We start from the raw sequence: 19,298 nt of genomic DNA, 5'->3' as shown, positions 1-19,298 counted from the left end.
AAACTTATGTCCAAAATGGTGGCTGTGCAGAGTAGGCGACCCAGTAAACCGGTAGAATAGTCGGCCCGGGCACGTTCATGCCAGGTTCTGTGAATTCTAGGTTTTGTGAACTATAATGTTTTTGACAACAGGATGCTGTTTTCAATTAATGTCGCACTGACACATGCTGCAATTTAACATTTTTCTTTTTCTTTGTGGTATATAAAACCACGTGATGGAGCATCTTAAAATCTGTGACGCCTGTGTTCAATGAAATTAAGTGTGTGGTATCCAAGTGCATTGTGGAATCAAGTGTGTGTACTTACGTGTGCGCATACTACACATGATGAGGTCCAACTCAAGCATCTGCCCAGGCTTAGCATTGGAGTGTTGTTTGATGTTTGTCCTGTTTGTCACTTTCTGGCTGATTAACAGTACAATGAAAATTTGTTGCATAATCAAGGTACAGATATTAGAAAATATGTAGGATCTCATGAAGTCCATAAAATGATGTTGGAAAAGTACTTAAATTATCCATAATATGTTGGCAAGTAAGAATTATGTTTTTAACTTTCAATCTAAATACCCAATCAGGACTCTTTTTTACTATGAGATGTTTGTTGTTTACTCGGTTTTAGGTGTAGTCACTTAAAGTGGACCACGTCTGTCTGATATTGATCATCCTTAGAGAAAAAGGACATCCTACATGTTACAGGCAGCATTTCAGCAGAAAAGTGTATACTGTCCAAAAAACTGTACAGGGACAAAAGACTCTTTGATAGACAAAATAATATTTGACTTTCTGCTTCGCAAACAAAAATTCCAGAAGAAAATATAGGAAAATTGTTTAAGAGAATCCAAAGCCTCTTACAGCATGCCTCCTGGTTGGAGATGAAGGCTGGTTCATAGGGAGTCAGGAAACCCAGGTGCTGCAGTGGTTTCTGGCCCTCCAGTGGTCCACTGTTACGTATGGGTAGATACTCAGTGAATCCGTGGTGATGAAATGTCATGGTGAAGGGGGCAGTTAGGGTGAAAGCATCTAGAGAGGTACCTTAGTGGGATCAATAATGAAAAAATAGCCAAGAAACACCACCAAGGAGAAGAAACAACAAATTGCGTTTGGTGGTTATTAGATGTGGATGACTATACTGCAAAAGGAATTAAACCTAACTCCTTCTGAGGTCCCTTCTACGGTGGGTATTTTAAAGCTGTCAGAGGTAGATAAATGTAGGGTTGGAATAAATGATGTGGCATAGAAAATTAAGTTGTTTAGTTTTTTAATTTGTTATATTATGCCCATTTCAGATTCCATGAATGTACTGTGTTATTGACTATCGGTTTTCCTCTTGAAGACAGTGGGAGTGCCTTGTATTCTGTTTTCATTTTGCAGTGCTGGGGATACAACCAGGGCCTTGTGCATGCAGGCAGCATGCTCTACCACTGAGTTATGTGCCCAGCCCCAGGAGTACATTGTATTCATATCCAAACCTACAATTTTTATTTTGTTCTAACAGATGATTTGGGCTATTTTTGTAGTGTTTTCATTTAAAAGAAATTACAGAGATTTAAAAGAAATTACAGAGATTTTCATGGTGAAATATTTAATCAAATATAAATATTTTATGTTAATAAATATGAAATATTAAATACCCTAAGTGTTTGCATATTAAGTATGCTAAACTAAATATATGAATTCTAAATACTGATAATGTTTTAGTTATTTTAAAAGTTAGTCAGAATTATAAATCTGTCTTCTAACTTCAGTTAAATAACAGCTGTGTGGTCAGTATCTGTGTATATTTTAATTTGTTTTCATCTGGCTTTTACTTAGCAATCCAATGGGGAGAAGATGGTCGTCCATTTCATTTTCTCTTCTATACTGGCAAACAATCATATTATTCATTAATGCATGTAAGTATATTTTGTTTATGATAAATAATATGAACTGTAGGGTACAAAACTAATTATAATAGAGACTTCTCAGCTTCAGAATTTACCTAGTATTTTATTATGGACAAAAATTGGACTTGTGGAGGCGAAACAGAATGCTGATGAAAGATTTCACATCATTTGACTTTTTCTAAAGGTATGCTTTGTAAAACTTATGTCAGAATGGTTTGTCCTTAAATGCAGAGATAGGCGATCAGAGTGCAGCGTGTGCCTTGCAGTTGAGGCAAGAGTGCCTGCAGGGACTGGGAGGCACTTACCTGGGGTCAATTATCTCTGCTTTGTTTTTGTTATTCTTTAAAATTTTTGCTTCTCAGGGCTGAATGAGGTGTCTCAGCCAAGACTTCAGGCCCCCAATAACCTGAGAAATGCTTTTATTACACTTCGACTTCCGCCTGCTTTGGGTAAACTGGGAGCAGTTTTTGTTGTTTTCAGAGCTGCACTTGATAGTGTGCAAATTTGGGAGCATTCCCCAGAATTACTGTGAAAAGAAAAAAAAGGCCAAATGCCAATATCCAGTTTTAAACGGCAGAACATTTTTTATTTTTAGAACGTGATATCAAATTCTATTTTACCATTATATGATTTTTTTTAATTACAGAAATATTTGTGGGGTTTTCCTCATCCACAGTAAGATTTCAGTGGCTTGAATCCATGCGCACATTTACTCTGATTTTTAGACTTATCTGGTGTTTATTTGTGCTCCACAAACCCAAAGGACAAAATCCCCACTTGTCAGGTACATTTGTTTCTTGGGGAAATAAAAGAAAACCTTCTTTTCGCTTTTTGTTGACCTTGGGCAAATGAGCTTCTTGCCCTGGCAGAAATGAAATGAATGATAAATGTAGAGTGTGTCTTTGCTGAGTAATGGAGCCGCGGCTCTGGCTTCCACCAGGCTCTCTCCCGCACAGCCCGAGGCTGCCCGAGGACCCCTGCTGTTCATTTAAATAGGTATGTCAAATCTGCCTCCAAACGCCGCTGGTTTGATCTGTGGTAATATTTGTGAAGGTTCCATATGGACTTGAGCCCCCTGCAGTGCTAAGAAATAATGTACAACGCTTCATGGTGCAGACGCAAATTTTCTCTGAAAAGGGATGCAATGCTGCGTTTTAGCTGTCGGAGGGGATGATGGAGCTGACGCGCTAGGCCTGTCAACTTGTTACACGGATGGGTTGCACGCAGCGAAGCTGTGGAAAATCTGTGCCTTTTAACTTTTCTACTTAATCACGGTTGTAGCATTGCCTTTAGACTGTATGCTACATTAATTCTCTTCCTGCCTTCTGCCTTTCATCCCAAGTTTCACGGAAAAAAGTAAAGCATGCAGGTCTTATAGAGGAGCCTTATCAAACAGCTGTCATCTGACAAGCCATTTGCATTTGTTTTGGCTGAAACTGAGCCACCCAGGGGCGAGATATTTTGTTGCATTCCATCTTAATGAAGAAATTACACATCGTATAAGAGGTCTGACTTTATTTTTAGTTGCTTATGTGTTTTAAAAGGTACTGCTCCAGAAACTGATCAGTTTCTCAGTGGATAGAATCTTACTGAACTCTAACTAAAATGTCAGATTACATCTGACTAATAAATATTTCTTCTTTTGGAGTAATATAGGTTTGTTACATATGGCAGAATTCTCTGAGCCTTATTCCAACTCAGGAATTCCTAGATGTTTGCCAGTATCTTTAGTATCATGGATGGCAAATGTCATTAATTACAACTGCAGTCACCTCAGTCTCATCTAATGCGTACAAATCACTGTCATTCGAGGTACTGTAACTTTGAAATAGTGACTGAATGTTCACTGCTGGACTTACAGAAGCACTTTTGTGGTGAAGCCAGACACTGCATATAAAGCCTAACTATAAAACTTGGAACCCTTTTGAGTGCTTTCTCTCTCCTTTGTTCTGCCTTCTCCTGGTGGCGAGGGGGCGGGAGCCTCCTCTGCTGTCCCCAGAGTCCTCACTGTGAGTGCTCACTGTGCATCCCCACCAGGGGAAAGGAAGTAGCCCCTGTAGACTGGCAGGTTTGAAAGACTTGGAAATGAATCTTTGTTGCTGCCATTTATTTTTGTTGATGAATTTCCTTCCTCTGTGACAGGGTAAAGGACTAAGCCAGGCGGTTTTTTCCCCAGGTCTTCAACCAGCTGTAACTGTGTGAGGCCTGGCGGTCAGTGGCCATGCTTTTTGACAAGGAAACAGATCTGGAGCCTGTGTGCAGCTGTGTGAGGAGACCTTTCTGAGGTCGATTAACCTTTCTCATCTCCTGTAATTGTGCCAAGTCTTCTCTTTAGGGTTTGTTGGCTGTTCACATATTAAGTGCATATGCTACTTTATAGCAACTAATTAAAGATCGCCCTGACGCAGCTTACAATTAAGGTCAATATACAGTGCTTTAAGGAATGCTGTTTCCAGATGACCTATATTTGGTTCATCCAGGTTTTATGGAGAATTGGGAGGTTTTTGAGGAAAGTTGTCAATAAGAAATGTGCAATTTATTTCTCCTGGCCAGAAATGAGGCATGATAAGAAAGAATAAAGTGAAGGAACAGTTGCCGATCTGTGGGGTTCTCACACTTTGTCACATTCTAAACGTTCATTTGCAGGTCAATTGGGACTCCCATTTTCCTATGGATCTAATGACCTGTGTTTCTTCAGGTTCCTGGAAAGTGGCGTAGTGGCAGAGCTCTTGCCTCAAATAATACAGTTTTATAGTTTCATTAGTAAGACATACATACATAATGAAAAAATATAAAACAACACTGTCATTATTTCTTAAATAATAAAAAGTATTTTAAGAAGAAATAAGGAACTTCCTGAGTTTCTCAAAGTGGCGTTGAATACCATAAAGGAGATTCCATGTTTGAAATTGACTGGGCTGGCTTTTTTTTACCCAAAATAGATGGCTTCCCATTTGCTTAATGGCCATTTAACCAGTAGTACTTGTATGCTTTTCAGACATGACTTAGGGCTCTTCAGTTTAGATTTCAGTAACAGAAGGAAAAAAGAGAAAGAATAAAAGAAGTTTCTTCAAATGCCTGAGGAAAGGAAAGAATTTTAAAGAGGTTTAAAGAGGATATAGATATTTGTACAAAAAAGAAAATGCTGTACAACAGAATGACTGAGTTGTGACTAGCCTAGGTCTAGATTAAAAGGAAGACCCTCCATGCACAATTAAGGGGAGTTGACAAAGGGGCTTGGTCAGGAGGTTATAGTATGACACATTCATTATGTGTGAGAACCGGTGGATTGGCAGATTTTCCTTCATTTTGTACTTCACTATCATGCTTCAGTTCTGGACAAGAACAATACATTTCATGCCCTTTGGGCCCATGGTGGTAACCCTACCAAGGCTACCTCTTGCCCACAACGATTTGATCCTGTCCAGGGCAACCAAACTGATAGTGAAAGGAATAGTGGACTATATTAATAGTCAAGGCATTTGTAACCTAGGTAGTCACCATTTATTTTTTTGTAGGTCTGTTAATACTAAGAAAAATGTCAATTCAAGTTTATGTACATATTTTACCAAATACATGTGTTCTCTAAAAAAGGTTAAAACTCTCCCTAAAACGGAATTGAGAATTGTTTTAGTCAGTTTTCCATTACTATAACAAAATACCTGAGATAATCAACTTAAAAAGAATAAAGGTTTATTTTGACTCACAGTTTTGGAGGTTTCAGTTTGTATTTGGTCAGTTCCTTGCTTTTAGGCCTGTGGCAAGGGGAACAAGTAGCAGGTGAAAGAGTGAAAGGAAGAGACTGGGGTCCCACAATCCCCTTCAAGGCTACACCCCCAATAACTGGAAGGCCTCCCATTAGGCCCCACCTCCTAAAGATTCCACCACCTTCCTATAGCTCTACCTTGGGACCAAGCCTATAACACATGGGCATTTGGGGGAAACTTATCCAAACATAGCAAAACCCATTTGAAACCTGTGGGAGGTGACTATTTGACCATGAGGTGGGAACCCTTTTGTAAAATATAACTTAAAAAGACATGTACAACAATTGCAGCTTTCCTCAGAACACTGGCTGTGCTGTGCTCTTTCAGGAGTCTGCTGTGAAGGTGTGTGTTGTATAGTGGGGAGCTCTAGTAAGGGACTGGCTGGCAGAGGCAGGCTCTGCCAAGCATGAGCAAAGAACCCAAGTACTTTAATCCACTGCTGCTCAGAGGGAGCCCTTTGTACCAGGACTCATTTTACTACCCCATGAAGCCATGCTGGGATAAGGTGGTACAAGATGTTGGAAACTCTCAGTAAGTTTTCTGTATAGTGTCTCAGTTTCAGGCCTAGTGTCAGTCCCAATACAATAAGCATCTCAAAAATTTTATATAAGCTTACCTCTTCCTGGTCATTACGATAAGGGAGGTATACTTCAAAAACTGCACTGGGGATTTTGTATCATACAAAAACTTAGATTTCAGGACTAATTCTACAGTAAATACTGGAGTATTTTCAAAATATTTCTTTAAATTGAAGGAATTACATGGCCACTGATGTACCAAACAAATGTGTAAAATGAAGGACTAAGTAGTTCATTCTGTGCTTTTGGTGCTGAATCGAAAGCAAAGTTTAAAATCTGAGAGAAAGCCAGGTAATTCTAATCCTTGTAAATTGTGCATAAACAGGGCTCATTTGCCTTGTGAATAAACTTCCTGAGTTATTCAGAGATTCTCCAGTTCATCTTAAATGACTTAAGCAACCTGAGTGCTTAAAGTCCAAAAACAGCAACCCTAAGAACGATTCAGCTCTTCTGTGTGACAGTTTCAGTGGGTCAAATACCTGAAGACCAAATTCTTGCTTGGTTTAGATGCTTCTAGATCCTCTTTGTGACCTTGTGGTGAATATTTTAAACTCTTGTATGTAATGCTGTTATCTTTAAAACTGAAATTAAAAAAACCAAACCTTCTCACAGTGAGCTATTGCAAAATAACTATTTTACAACTATGTTAAGTGCTTATTTTTAAAAAGCTACAGACTGGTGCTAAAGTATGTCTGCATGCTGTTTTAAGACTTCTTGACAGCAGGAGTTAATTCAGTAATTAATTCAGTAGTAGAAATTGCTGTTCTAGAGGTATCTTTAATGTACATTTCCCTCACATATGAATAATTACCATTGTATATCTTGTGTGCTCCAAGTGGAACAATTAGGAAAATTAATTTTTTAAAATACGGATTCAACGTATTATTATTGCCTGTATGTTGATTTTAATCAGATTACTTTTTTTGTAATGGTACAATTGTTATTGTAATGCATGATTTTAATTTAAGAAGTAAGAATACCTGGTATCTGCATTCCGTTCCATGCACTTGGAGGTTCCCACTCCTGGTGGCGCATATCCCCAGAGTCTTTTTTTCGTGTGACCTGTATCTGAAATGCTTCCTTTATATATTGAGTTGCAACATTACATGATGTGTAAAGCATACGGTATGTTGTATTCACAGAGGAGCCACAGGAATCTGTAGTAGATGTATGTCTCCTGGGAACTTAGGGTACGTAGCAGACACCTCTGAACTACATTTATGTTTATTTCAGTTGAGTTTGGATATACCAGTGGCAAAAAAAAAAAAAAAAGACAATGGTTATTTAAGAAACTGGTTTCTGTAATTGTAACAAGCACAAACTTTAAGTTACTTGAACTAATAGAAAAAATGGCAGCTACTATTAGCTCGTTACTGTTTATTTTGTGTACAAAGTATGGTTGACTTCCTGTGGCATCCCGGCCCAACTGTGAAATGTTATGTGTTTACCCTTCCTAAAATTAGAATTTCTACATGATTAATACAACCAAAACAGATTTTAGGACACTAAAAATCATATTGCTCATCCTCTTAGAAGGGTTTCGTTTTAAGCATTTCTTTTCTGCAACCTGAGCATCTGGTATTTTCAAATTAGGCACCTTCTAAATTTGACTCATACATTATGGAAATCTGATGACACGAGGGGTGGATAGGCTTGCTTTGATTTTATGAAATATTAATCATAGCTGTGATTAATGATTCAGCATTTCACATCTGGGTTATTCCTGTCATATTTGGAAATTACACTATTAAATACAGTATATAAACTTAGTATAGGTGGGGTCACTCTAATTCTCCAGTGTCCCTTAAAAAATCAAGTGAAAACTTAACAATATACCAGAAGCGACCAGTGATAATCTGTGATGTTGACAGTTCCTGGCATATTTTATGCCCTCAAGACTTTTTGATGTAAATGAGAATGCATCTCTTCAGGGAGTTGAAGTTACAGAATCCACTTTCCAGAGAACTCTTTTCTCTAACAAAAGTAGAATCTCAAAAGTGGTTTTATTATGCAGAAGAGAAAGAATAAATAGAAATGGCACACTAGTAAAATTGTTTAGACTTTTAAACTCTTGAAAGCCATACCTCACCCCTGCTAGCACTCTTGATCATTGCTATGGGTGAGGCCCTGTGCCAAGTGTCTGTCTTACAGAAATTTATAGGTGTATATATTTTCTTAGAAGAGCGGACATATCTGGTGCTGTAGCTCAGTGGTGGAAAGTGTGCTTGGCATGTGTAAGGTCCTGGGTTAGATTTCCAGCACCCCACCCCCACAGAAAAGAAGCATGTGGAGAGAGTTAATGAGCCCTGTGTATTTTGGGGTGGAGAGATTATAACCATGTAGTTGTAAGCATTTGCTTTAAATGAATGGGACTTAACACATTTGAAATTTGATATGTACTTTTCATGGATTGTTTTCTCTCCCACATCTTTTTCCATTATTTTACTTATACCATTTGTAAATTATTATGCAATATAACTATAACACTGGAAGGAAATGACACTGTGAAACAATATTCTAGAAAAATATGAACCTAAAGTGAAAATTACTGAAAAGTCTTTGGAAAGTGAAGCTTCATAAGTAGGCCACACTTCGACTTGAAACTTACCTGTGAGGAAGTTCAGTTGTTATTGTAGTTGTCATGATTACTCCAGAAAATTAAGGACACACTTTCAAGCAGAGGAGGTCATTACTGTTCCTGATGTTGCTTATGTTCTCGACAGTTCGTATATCCTTAGCTCCATCTGAAAGCTCTGACCTGTGGACCAGGCAGCTGCGAGGTTTGCTGCTGTCCCTTTACAGGCGTACCCAGGCATAGAAATCTGGGGGGCAAATTATAGAATTTTGTTCTAAGTTGCATGACGGGTACTCTAGATGTGATTGTCCACATAAGAATTAGTCCTTGCTTTCTTTGAGGTGGACAGCGGTGTTTTGGTATTACGTGTTTACATGTGTTCCTCTGCTTCTGTAGCTGACGGTTTTGCGCAGGAGAAGTAGCAGAAGGGCAGTCACGCTTACTTTCTGTGGGTACTAGGATCAGGTTGACTCCATTCGTCCCTCTGCTGTTATGTTGAACCCGACTCCACTGTTCACCCACCTCTGTGTGGGCCACTTGGAGGCTCACTGGACCCCCTAGAGGTTCCTCTTCAGCAGGTCTGGTAAGGCCTGAGAATTTACCTTTTTAAGGAGGTTTGGGTGTGGATACTGTTGCCACTGGTGTGGACTGAACCTGTGGACTGGAGCAGTGGAGTCCCTTCAGCTTGAGGCATGTGTGCCCGCCACTTAGCTCACCCCATTTTGTACCTTGTAAGTGCAACTTTTTTTCTTTTTCTCTGCTTTTTCTTTTCTCTTCTGAACCATCAATTCTACTATTTTTACTGAAAGAATAAACAAAAAACTGAGTCTCTCCAGCCAAAAGTTCCATATTCTTATTCACTGAGAAGTCCTGCCCATTGAGTATCTTAACCTTCCTCACCTGTATTTATTTGCAGAAAGTGAGTTTTAATCATTACACCATTTTTTTCTTTTTAGCATTCTTTATCCCAATGAGAAAAGAGACTACAAAACGAAGATAGTGCCAAATTGCAGGCATCAGTTAATATGACAGTGGCAAAGAGACATTTTGAAACAAACTTTCTCAGCTCCATTCAGATGTCATACTACTCGGAACCCACAGGAATTGCTTCCCAACACTTGAAGTTATTTAGACTGTTTGAGATATAGGAGGACTTCTCTCTCAGTAACAGGTTGTATCTTCTGACTTTAGGTAATGATATTGGAAGTTAGCATGATTAGCCAAAGAAGAATCATTTTTGGCATCTCTAGCATCCTCTTCCCCTACCCCCAATGCTGAGGATCAATCCCAGGGCCTTGCACATGGCTGAGGAAGTACCATACCACTGATCTATGCCCCCAACCCCTAGCTGATCCTTTTAAAAATGTCTACCTGATCATTAGATACTTATGTGGTAGGACATGTGTAAATTATAAGTGAATAAATGCAAACATAATGTGGTATGAGTCCTCAAAAAATTGTTTGCTCAGTCAAAAACATGAGGAAACCATTGTGTTACTCTGCTTCCTGTAAACTCATTGCCTGGGAATGTATTTCATTGATAACCCTTATTGCCGTATTACTGCTTTTTTTACAAGTTCAAAGTTAGCAACTTTCTTTTCCATTGCAAATTTTTTTTTTGATGATGAGAAAGATGTCTTTAAATTGTCGTCATTTACAGAACATGATTGTTTAATTAAAAAAAACCAGGAGTAGATACATTTTATTTTTTTAATTAGAGCTTTATAGTTATACATAGTAGTTGGATTCATCTAGACAAAATCATACATGCATGGAATTTGATTTCAGTTCATGATCCCCCCTTTTCCCACCCCACCCTCCCTCCTCTCCTCTGTTCTCCTTCCTCTACTCCGCTGAACTTCTTTTGCTAATATATTTATTTATATTTGATTGGTTCTTTTTACTTTTACATAAAGGTGAAATTCCCTGTGGTATATCTGAATATGCACATGACATGATTTTTAAAAGAATTCATTCTACATTGCCTCCCCTTTCCCATCCCTCCACTCTGCCTCTTGATCTCCTGCACTGCTGCTCTTCCCTGTATCTTAATGATATGTCCTTCCCTCCTCTCCTTTATTTACTCTAGCTTCCACATGAGAGAAAACATTCAGCCTTTGGTGTTTTGGGACTGGCTTATTTCACTTAGCATGATATTATCCATTTCTATCCATTTACCAACAAATGCCATAATCTCATTCTTCTTTATGGCTGAGTAGAACTCCATTGTGTGCATATGTTAAGATTTCTTTATCTCTTCATCTATCGATGGGCACCTGGGTTGATTACGTACTTTGGCCATTGTGAATGGGGCTGCCATGCGCACTGAAGTGGCCGATTGCCGTGGTGTGCTCATGTTTGTTCTTGGGAGAAAAGAGCAAGCCGTGGGATAGCTGGGTCATATGGTGCTTCCCTCCCTAGTCTGTTGAGATGGATGCTTTCTAGAGAGGTGGTACTTTTCTACAGTCTCACCAACAATGTACAAGTGTACCTTTCCCCCCACGTCCTCACCAGCAGTTATTACTATTTCTCTTGATCATTGCCATTCTAATTGGAGTAAGATGAAATCTTAGTGTAGTTACATTTTCCTGATTACTAGAAATGTTGAACCTTTTTCATATATTCCATGGCCATTTGTGTTTCTTCTGAGAAGTTTCTGTTAAGTTCTTTTGGCCATTGATTGACTGGGTTATTTGCTTTTTTGATGTTTTTTTTTTTAGTTTTTTGTGTATTCTGGATATTAATTTACTCCTGTTGGAGGAGTGACTGGCAAAGATTTTCCCCAATTCTGTAGACTCTGTCTTTATGCTCTCAATCACTTCCTTTGCTGTGCAGAAGATTTTTAATTTGATGCCATTCCATTTATTCTTGGTTTTAGGGCTTGTGTTTTGAGGGTCTTAAGGAAATCGGTACCAGCACCAATATGATGGAGCCTTGAGCCTATTTTTTTCTTGTAGATATTGCAGGGTTTCTGGTCTAATTCCTAAGTTTTTGATCCATTTTGACTTGACTTGTGCAGGTTGAGAAGTAGGGATGTAATTTCATTTTTCTACATGTAGCTCTCCAGTTTCCCAGCACCATTTGTTAAAAATCTTCCATTGCAATTTAACAGGTGACAGATGTTCACAGTCCTTGTTAAAAAAGTAAATTAATGGAAAAAATCAAATAATGGAAAACAAATACAGTAGAAATTTACTTTTAAGGTATAGACTACATGGAATGGTATTAAATATTATATAAGTAGTTCAGCTATACATGCTGGTTGTTCTCTAATTTAAAGTACATATTAGAAATAAAGTACATAATACTATATAAATGATGGTTTTTCTTAAGGAAAATTTTTATCCTGTTTGTGAAACTCTAAGGAAAATGGCTTGTAGGGCTCTCGTTGTTTTAGCCATCCTCACTGAATGGAGTTGTAAATTTGTTAGAGTTATTTTTAAATCACTTAAAGTGTGCTATGATATACACTGAATTCTCATTCAGACTACTCTATCATCTTTTAGTTCGGATGAGAAATAGTTTTATTCAAAAGCATTTTCATTTTATTTACTCTGCAGCTAGACTGAGGAGGTCACATTAAAATAAGGAGTACTCACAGTGAGAAAATATAAACTATATTGTAAGTAATGATGTACCATCTCTCTTATTTTAGCTTGTATATTTTATTTGCCATAGGAAGTATATGGAAAACTACTCCAGATAGAAAAACATCAAAATCAGTTGCGAGCCAAAGGTCTACTTCCAGAAAAAACAGAAACCAAGTAAGTTCTTGCCTTGCATTAGAGCATATGTAGATTTTGAACTCTGAAACATGCCTCTTAACTTACTTAGCATTCCAAGTAACGGGTTATTTTTGTTTAGGAGGAAGCAAATATTGAGGTTATTTTTCTGCTACTTCAAGATTTATGTATTAAATTACTGTGTTTGAATTTGACGTCCTCAGAATTTTTATGTGGATAGCCGCACATTTATCCAGCATTTGTGTGCTTTCTGGGTTTTTCTTTTGTGTGGTATTTCAAGGCTTGTACTTGCATTTGGCAAGCAGTAATAGGTCAGATCCCTCAGCCTATACAGCCAATGTTAAATTTTGGCCTAGCTATTCACCTTTTTTCTTGTGCAAAAGACAGATCAATGAACACACCTTAAGTCGTGTGTCCCTAGTCTTTTATTTGGATTTTATTACTACTTTAGTCTATGGATTGAACTCCTTGAACATAACATTTGGTAATGTTAGTGCCTTTTCTAAAGGAGATTGAGGAAATGGAATAATATTTCTCAAAATTCCTTGGACGAATGTACTACTATATAATATGAAAATTTGTTTTCAAATCATGAATTGCCTCTTATATGTGAGATCTTTTGTGATATAACACTAATTGCATGGTTAATTAAAAAGAGAATATATGTGATATTTTAACAGAGACCTGATTGGCAGCAGATGGCTGATTAAGGAGGAACTAGAAGAAATGTTAGTGGAAAAACTGTCAGATCAAGATGTGAGTAATTAATCTTTTCAGTTTAAGGAGACCTGTGTCATAAGAATGCAGACAATTGCTGTATTAAGGATCCTAATAGTAACAGTCTTCAGAGGCAGGTGTTCCTTGGACAATTTTTCTTTTTGAAACATATTCCTTGTCTATTTCTGCCATGGGAGGAGGGCCTTACCTGTGGTAAGGAAGGTGAAATGTCCAGTCTCCAGGTCCTCTGTTTTAAGAGCCCTTTTGTCCTCTGCCAGTTGTTTTAGAGGAGTGCAGCAGATGTCGTTTTGTCTCCTTCAGTAAGGCCAATAACTAATTTAACAAGCTAATGATGAGCGCGTGGAGCCATTGCAGGTTAAGTAGCAAAGGAATGTAGCACATGGAATCTGTCTCACCTGTCTCACCACATGTGCCCTGTCTGAAAGGTCAATGGTTTCACCTTGGGATCTGTAAACCCCACCTGTGTGTCACTTGGAGGGCTTTTTCCAAACTGCAGTGTCCTAAGTCTCCCCCTCGACCTGGGGCAGAATCTCAAGGGGTCACCCAGGAATCCCTCTCCTTGGCACACTTCCCAGGTGAATCTTACGCTCTGTGAAGTCTGGGACCCCGCCAGCCCTACTTCAGACCTTGATTGCAGTCTTACTTTGTTGAATGTTCTAATAATATAGCCGGACATGATCAGAAGTAATTTGATGTTTTAAACATTTTGACATTCTAAATTTGCATGACTTTCTGTCAGATTCAAGTGGAGATAAATCACACAAGTCCTCCCAAGAAGGATTATTTTTTTCCATGGCAGTGACTGGCATTGTGAGTTCCTGCCACCGTGTGGAGTCTAAGTTGTGTACTTTGGTTGCTCTTTTTCTTTTTTAGCATATTGGAGACATTAATGATTTGGAAAAGTTGCAGCTTCCTTAAACAAGGTGTCAGACGTTTGGTTAGTGGTAGATCTGGAGTTGATTTTTAACATCCTAACTGCCAAGTATTGCTGCACTTGAATCAAACTGAAAAATCTCTTTGCTTCTTCACCATGTGCATCATTCCATTATTTCTTTTGTTTTCTAAGTACTGTGATTTTTTTAAAAATTCAGATTTTTTCCCCACTTTGGAACTGTCCCAAGGACAAATACAGTCATGCAATTATGAAAATAAAAACAGACAGTATATGATAACCTTCTATATTTTAGGGGTACTGAATATCAGAATAAATCCTGAAGTTTGTGATTGGCATCAAACCAAGGGAAGTGGGAGTAATCTGTGACTACTTAAACTTCAAGCTTAGTTTACAAGCAAGGCCTTTATACCTATAGTGATTCTTTGCAGTCTAAAGCATGGTCACAGGAGTGTGTGAGGTGCAGTTGAGAGACCAGCTGAGAACAAAGGACGTAGGCCAGTGAGTGGGGGGAAACCGGAGCGCTCTCGGGCCTGGGACCACAGGCAGCTAAGTATTTACACCCTTCCTTGGAAAGTTGCTGTTTCTATTATTGCATCCCACAAAGCTGTATATGAAGACGTTTCTTTAATATTAATTTTACCAATGAAATTCCTAAATATTTTAAATTATTATTGGTAAATTTTCACTATAAAGGCAAATGGTGACAAAATTGAGTATGATTTTTTTTTAGGGCTGGCAAAGAAAAGTGATCAAAACTGGAATTCACAATCCATATTAACTAAGGATCTCAAGTATTAGTTGTTTCCTTCTCCATAAACACTTTAGAATGATTATTCTGACTTCTAATTTTAAGGGGTTAATACCAAGTTGTTTACTTTCTAATCACATGTTCAAGAACTATTAAAAAAAATGCACAGAGTAGCAAGGATAATTTATTTCAAGAGGTTGCCCTTTAAGTCAAGTATCTCTTGAATTTTTAAATAGCTTGATTGTTCAGTTTTAAAGGAAATCATAAACATTAAAGTAACACAGCTTGAACAGCCAAAAATATATTTGCCAAATGTATTATGAAATATAATTTAAGAGGTGCACTTTCTCAAAATCAGACTCTTCCCATTTTACTATACATAACTTACTGAAAATCATTTCTAATGTTTCTTTTGATAGACTTATAATAAAAGAGTGGAAATTACACTTGAAGATCCTCTAAATATTTTTTGAAAATGAATTTAAATCTCAGTTTCATAATCATAATCCAGAGGAACTGATTTTTCTTTGAATGATAAATCTCTTTGTTTCTCAAAAAGAAAGGACTTAGCACTAAAGATACACAGGAGAAGTGATGCATCTGCATGCTGTTTTAAAAGCAGCATGAAGATGCCGAAGTGTCATCCTGTCAAAATTCATCAAGAAAAGCAACATTGGAAAGATCAAGTATATAAAAATAGAAAAAATTTAGCAAATGCAATTACACTTGCGTCTTCTAATGAATTTTTATTGTCTGCAGTATGTGCGGTTCATTCAGCTGCTAGAAAAGTTATTGACATTGCAGTGTGATCCTGCTGAAGAAAAATTTGTGCAGAAGTTTCGCAGAAGTGTAGCTATTCAATCAAAAAAGCAACTGATTGAACCTGTGCAGTATGACGAGCAGGGAAGAGCCTTCAGCACAAGTGAAGGTAACGACATTCCAGGAGAGGAAACGAATCTGGTGAAGACTGAGAAGCTCTAATTGTTTTCATTTGCTATTGCTCTGTGGTATCCATTTGATTTGCTTTTGCTACTGCTACATTGGATTTCCTAATTTCAAGATTCTGTTGAAGTTTTTGAAATCTTACAATTTAACTCAATCTTAACAGTGTCCCAAGAAAAAGAGTCATTCCTACATGATCATGTCAACTATTCTGTTCACATTTTCCAATGGAAGGATCAATAAAATATTGATAGTAAAGGTTTCTTCTCAAAAACTAAAACATGCTCAGTGAAATATACATGTCAGATGCAAAAGCTATGTAACATGAGAACTAGACCCTCAGAGATTTGACACATTCTGTCCTGTAAGAATTGGCCTACTGAATTATGTTTTGCAGCTCTCAAAAATTTAACATTGTCCCTTTGTCATTTTCAGCCATCATATTGAATGAATTAATGACCTTTCCTGAGGATTCCTTGCTTTTCTTTTACGTGTCATTACACTATTCACATATTCTTAAAATTTAAATTATTAGGTATATTTCTATTGATGATAAAAGATCATTATGTAAATTGCTTTTTTTAATAAGACAATTGAATATGAACGACTGTTGACTATTGAAACTGAAATAATTGCAGTGTTGTAGAATAAACTTGTAGATCAAAATTACCCCATGGTAAGCTCTGTTACTTCAGTTGTATGCACTTACCTGTTTTCCTGTTGTTTGACTTACATAGTTATAGGACTTTCCTAGAAGTAGTATTGTATGTTGCTCTTCTGGGAAAACTAATTTTAATGTAGTTTTGTCCTATCTCAAAGCCCAGGTCCTTATGCTGAATACTAATAGGAACTTTAAATTTTTAAAGGTAGAAGAAAGAGTGCCAAAGCAGAAGCAGTTGTTTATGAACACGGAAGTGGAAGAATAACAGTGAATGGAGCCGATTATCTGCTGTACTTTCCAATCACACAGGACAGGTTCGGTTTTTATTTAGCTTGTTTATAAAGAGAATATGCTCTAGAGCAGATCATGATCAGGTAAGTAGGCTTGTTGTTTTCTAATTCTGTTTGGTTGTGTCTCTTTACTAATATATCAAACTAGCTAACTGGACGCTGTTTATTTATCTGTAAGCAGTTTTCTGGATTTTTGAAAAAGCATCTCTTTAAATCCTCCTTAATTGACTCTTCCCCTCTGTGAGATCACACTGGAATTTAAGTAGTCTTAAAGAGATCTTACATTATAAATGCAGGTTATGCCAAAACGTAAGCAAAGCAGGTTTCCATCTTCTAGTTTGGGAGTGGCTGCACACAAAGCAACACAGCAGCCACAGAAAGTGACCTTAGCGCTTGCACCTGCCTTAGGCCACTGGGTGGGAAAAGTACCAGCCCGTCACTTGTGGTTTATGTTTGTTTTTCCTGATCATCAATACTAGAAAAAGTCAGCTTTATTTTTTTGGATTTTTTTCCCTGTTAAAGGAAGTTGATTATACATATATCGAGCAAGCAAAGAAACCTGGTACTGTAGGATACAAAATGTTTTATAAGTTGAAATAAGAGCTCATCAGCTTTGCTTAGTTTTCAGTGCTAAATGTGGCAGTCATATTTTCAAACTTTGTATCCCATGGAGAAACACATTCATCATAAATAGATATTACAGTTCTTCTAATCCCTAAATGTACTCCTCTTTGAGCTCTTGGGAGTCCCTGTATAAAGGCCTCTTCTTAAGATGGTTATTATTTTTCCAGTAGTTACTGTCATTATCCATGAGTAACAGAAATTCCATATGATTAGTTCCTCCTGTCCTATTCCTTCTCCTGTTCCCTGAATGCACTGCGACGGTACATTAAGGTCAAAAGGACCGAAGCTCCTCTGATCCCAGTGCTCACGTAAGGAGAAGGGGACTGTTCTGAAGTGGCATAAGCATCTGGACAGAATAATTACCTCAGGAAATGTATGCTTATTTTGTTTGTGTGCCTGCGTAAAGAAGTAGCCCACTCTTAACTCTATTTAATATCAATTAAATTAACTCTGCAGTCATCCTCACAGGGAAAGGGGTGGAGGAAGTTCTTACTTCCCTTAGGAAAACCCAGAGACCCTTACTGCTGGGGACGGGCACTTCAGCATCAAGAGCCGCAAGGAGGAATGGCATTTGACTGTTACTTGAGTTCAGATACAACTCCTAATGACCTAGAAGCACGTCCCAGCTCTGGCTTGGTCTCACGGTTATTTCACCCCCTTTGATCCTATTCTTAAGTTTGAGTCAGCAAACACTGAGTGAGGATTGTCTCTGTGCCTAGACTTGTGCTGGGCATCGTGAAGATAGTGCTGCCTTAGGCGCGATTCCTGTCATCAAGAACCTGGGCTGGGCAGCCTCAAGCTAGTCTTGGCAGGGGCGGCCCCCCCAGCCGTGGGCTGGCCATCCTGTCGCAGGAGCAACACAGGTGCTTACCTGGTCAGTGGCAGAGTGACCTCCGACCAGTAGGAAGACCACTGAGTCCAGAGCCAGGGATCTCGATTCCAGTCCTGTTTCTTATCTCTGTGACCTTGGCCATTACAAGGAACGTGCCTGTGTGCCTCACAGTACTGTGGGGTACTTTCTGGAAAGGCCTGTGCTCCGTCGCTAGGCAGCCAGTCAGGTGCCTTCTTAACTGACCATCTCTACACGTGAAATAGTCTCTCACACAGTGCCCCCATGCAAGAGAGGAGACAGGGTTGGCATTTTAATCAATTACTGAAAAATAAGAGAGTATGTATTTGGTGCCAGAAGAGTAGCATTCAGACAGCATGTGAACAAGGAAATCATTTATTTTATTTACTTATCTTTGAAATGATGCTGAGACAAAAAAAGAACAAAGTGAATGTGGTTCTTAGGATTTCATCTGAGATCCCTGAGAGACGATGAATCTGGAAATAGTTTCATGCCATGCGACTGTTTTCAAGCGTGCTGGCTTGTAGTCTGGGGTAGTTGCTAGCAGCGTCACCATCGTTTTCAGTTGTTAACCCTACAGGGCATTTTTTCATCTGTTCACAAATTTGTCACAGAAGTCCACCAACTTCTTTATGGTTCTTTCTTACCTTGACCACTCTGGCTCCATTACGGATGTATCTCTGAAATTACATTATGAAATCTGTTTTCTGAATTTTAATCTCTTTATTTATATAAGCATTTGTTAGGTAATCTTGAAATTTTAGAAAGTAAAGACAGGTGTTGAAGCTCTCAAACACATGGATGTCCAGGAACTTTACTTCCTCTGCAGACCCATTTACCTGCAGCCATCTCCCCCATGTGTGCGCATGACTATTCCATGGTTCTTTCTTGGCTTCTGTTTCTTCCTGGGAAGATGCAGTGGTAGAATTGGATTATCAGTCTCTAAATTTTCTTTAGGTATGATGATATGGCTACTACTTTAATACTGCTATTTTCCTAATATGGA

General features: G+C 38.2%; 1 protein-coding gene across 1 annotated transcript in view; it reads left to right on the top strand.

Annotated features, from left to right (window-relative positions):
* The window catches only part of Mrps9 (mitochondrial ribosomal protein S9), a 55,264-nt gene that overhangs the window by 32,438 nt on the left and 3,528 nt on the right, over positions 1–19,298 (top strand). The window contains exons 5-9 of the mRNA XM_047523036.1: positions 1,811–1,890; positions 12,480–12,565; positions 13,225–13,300; positions 15,685–15,853; positions 16,734–16,842. Coding sequence (XP_047378992.1) covers positions 1,811–1,890; positions 12,480–12,565; positions 13,225–13,300; positions 15,685–15,853; positions 16,734–16,842 — 520 coding nt within the window. The remainder of the gene's footprint in view (positions 1–1,810; positions 1,891–12,479; positions 12,566–13,224; positions 13,301–15,684; positions 15,854–16,733; positions 16,843–19,298) is intronic.

Source organism: Sciurus carolinensis, chromosome 13 (assembly GCF_902686445.1).
Source record: "Sciurus carolinensis chromosome 13, mSciCar1.2, whole genome shotgun sequence".
Lineage (NCBI taxonomy): Eukaryota > Metazoa > Chordata > Mammalia > Rodentia > Sciuridae > Sciurus > Sciurus carolinensis.
The sequence above is the reverse complement of the archived record's forward strand: the minus strand, read 5'-3'. Positions and strand labels throughout refer to the sequence as shown.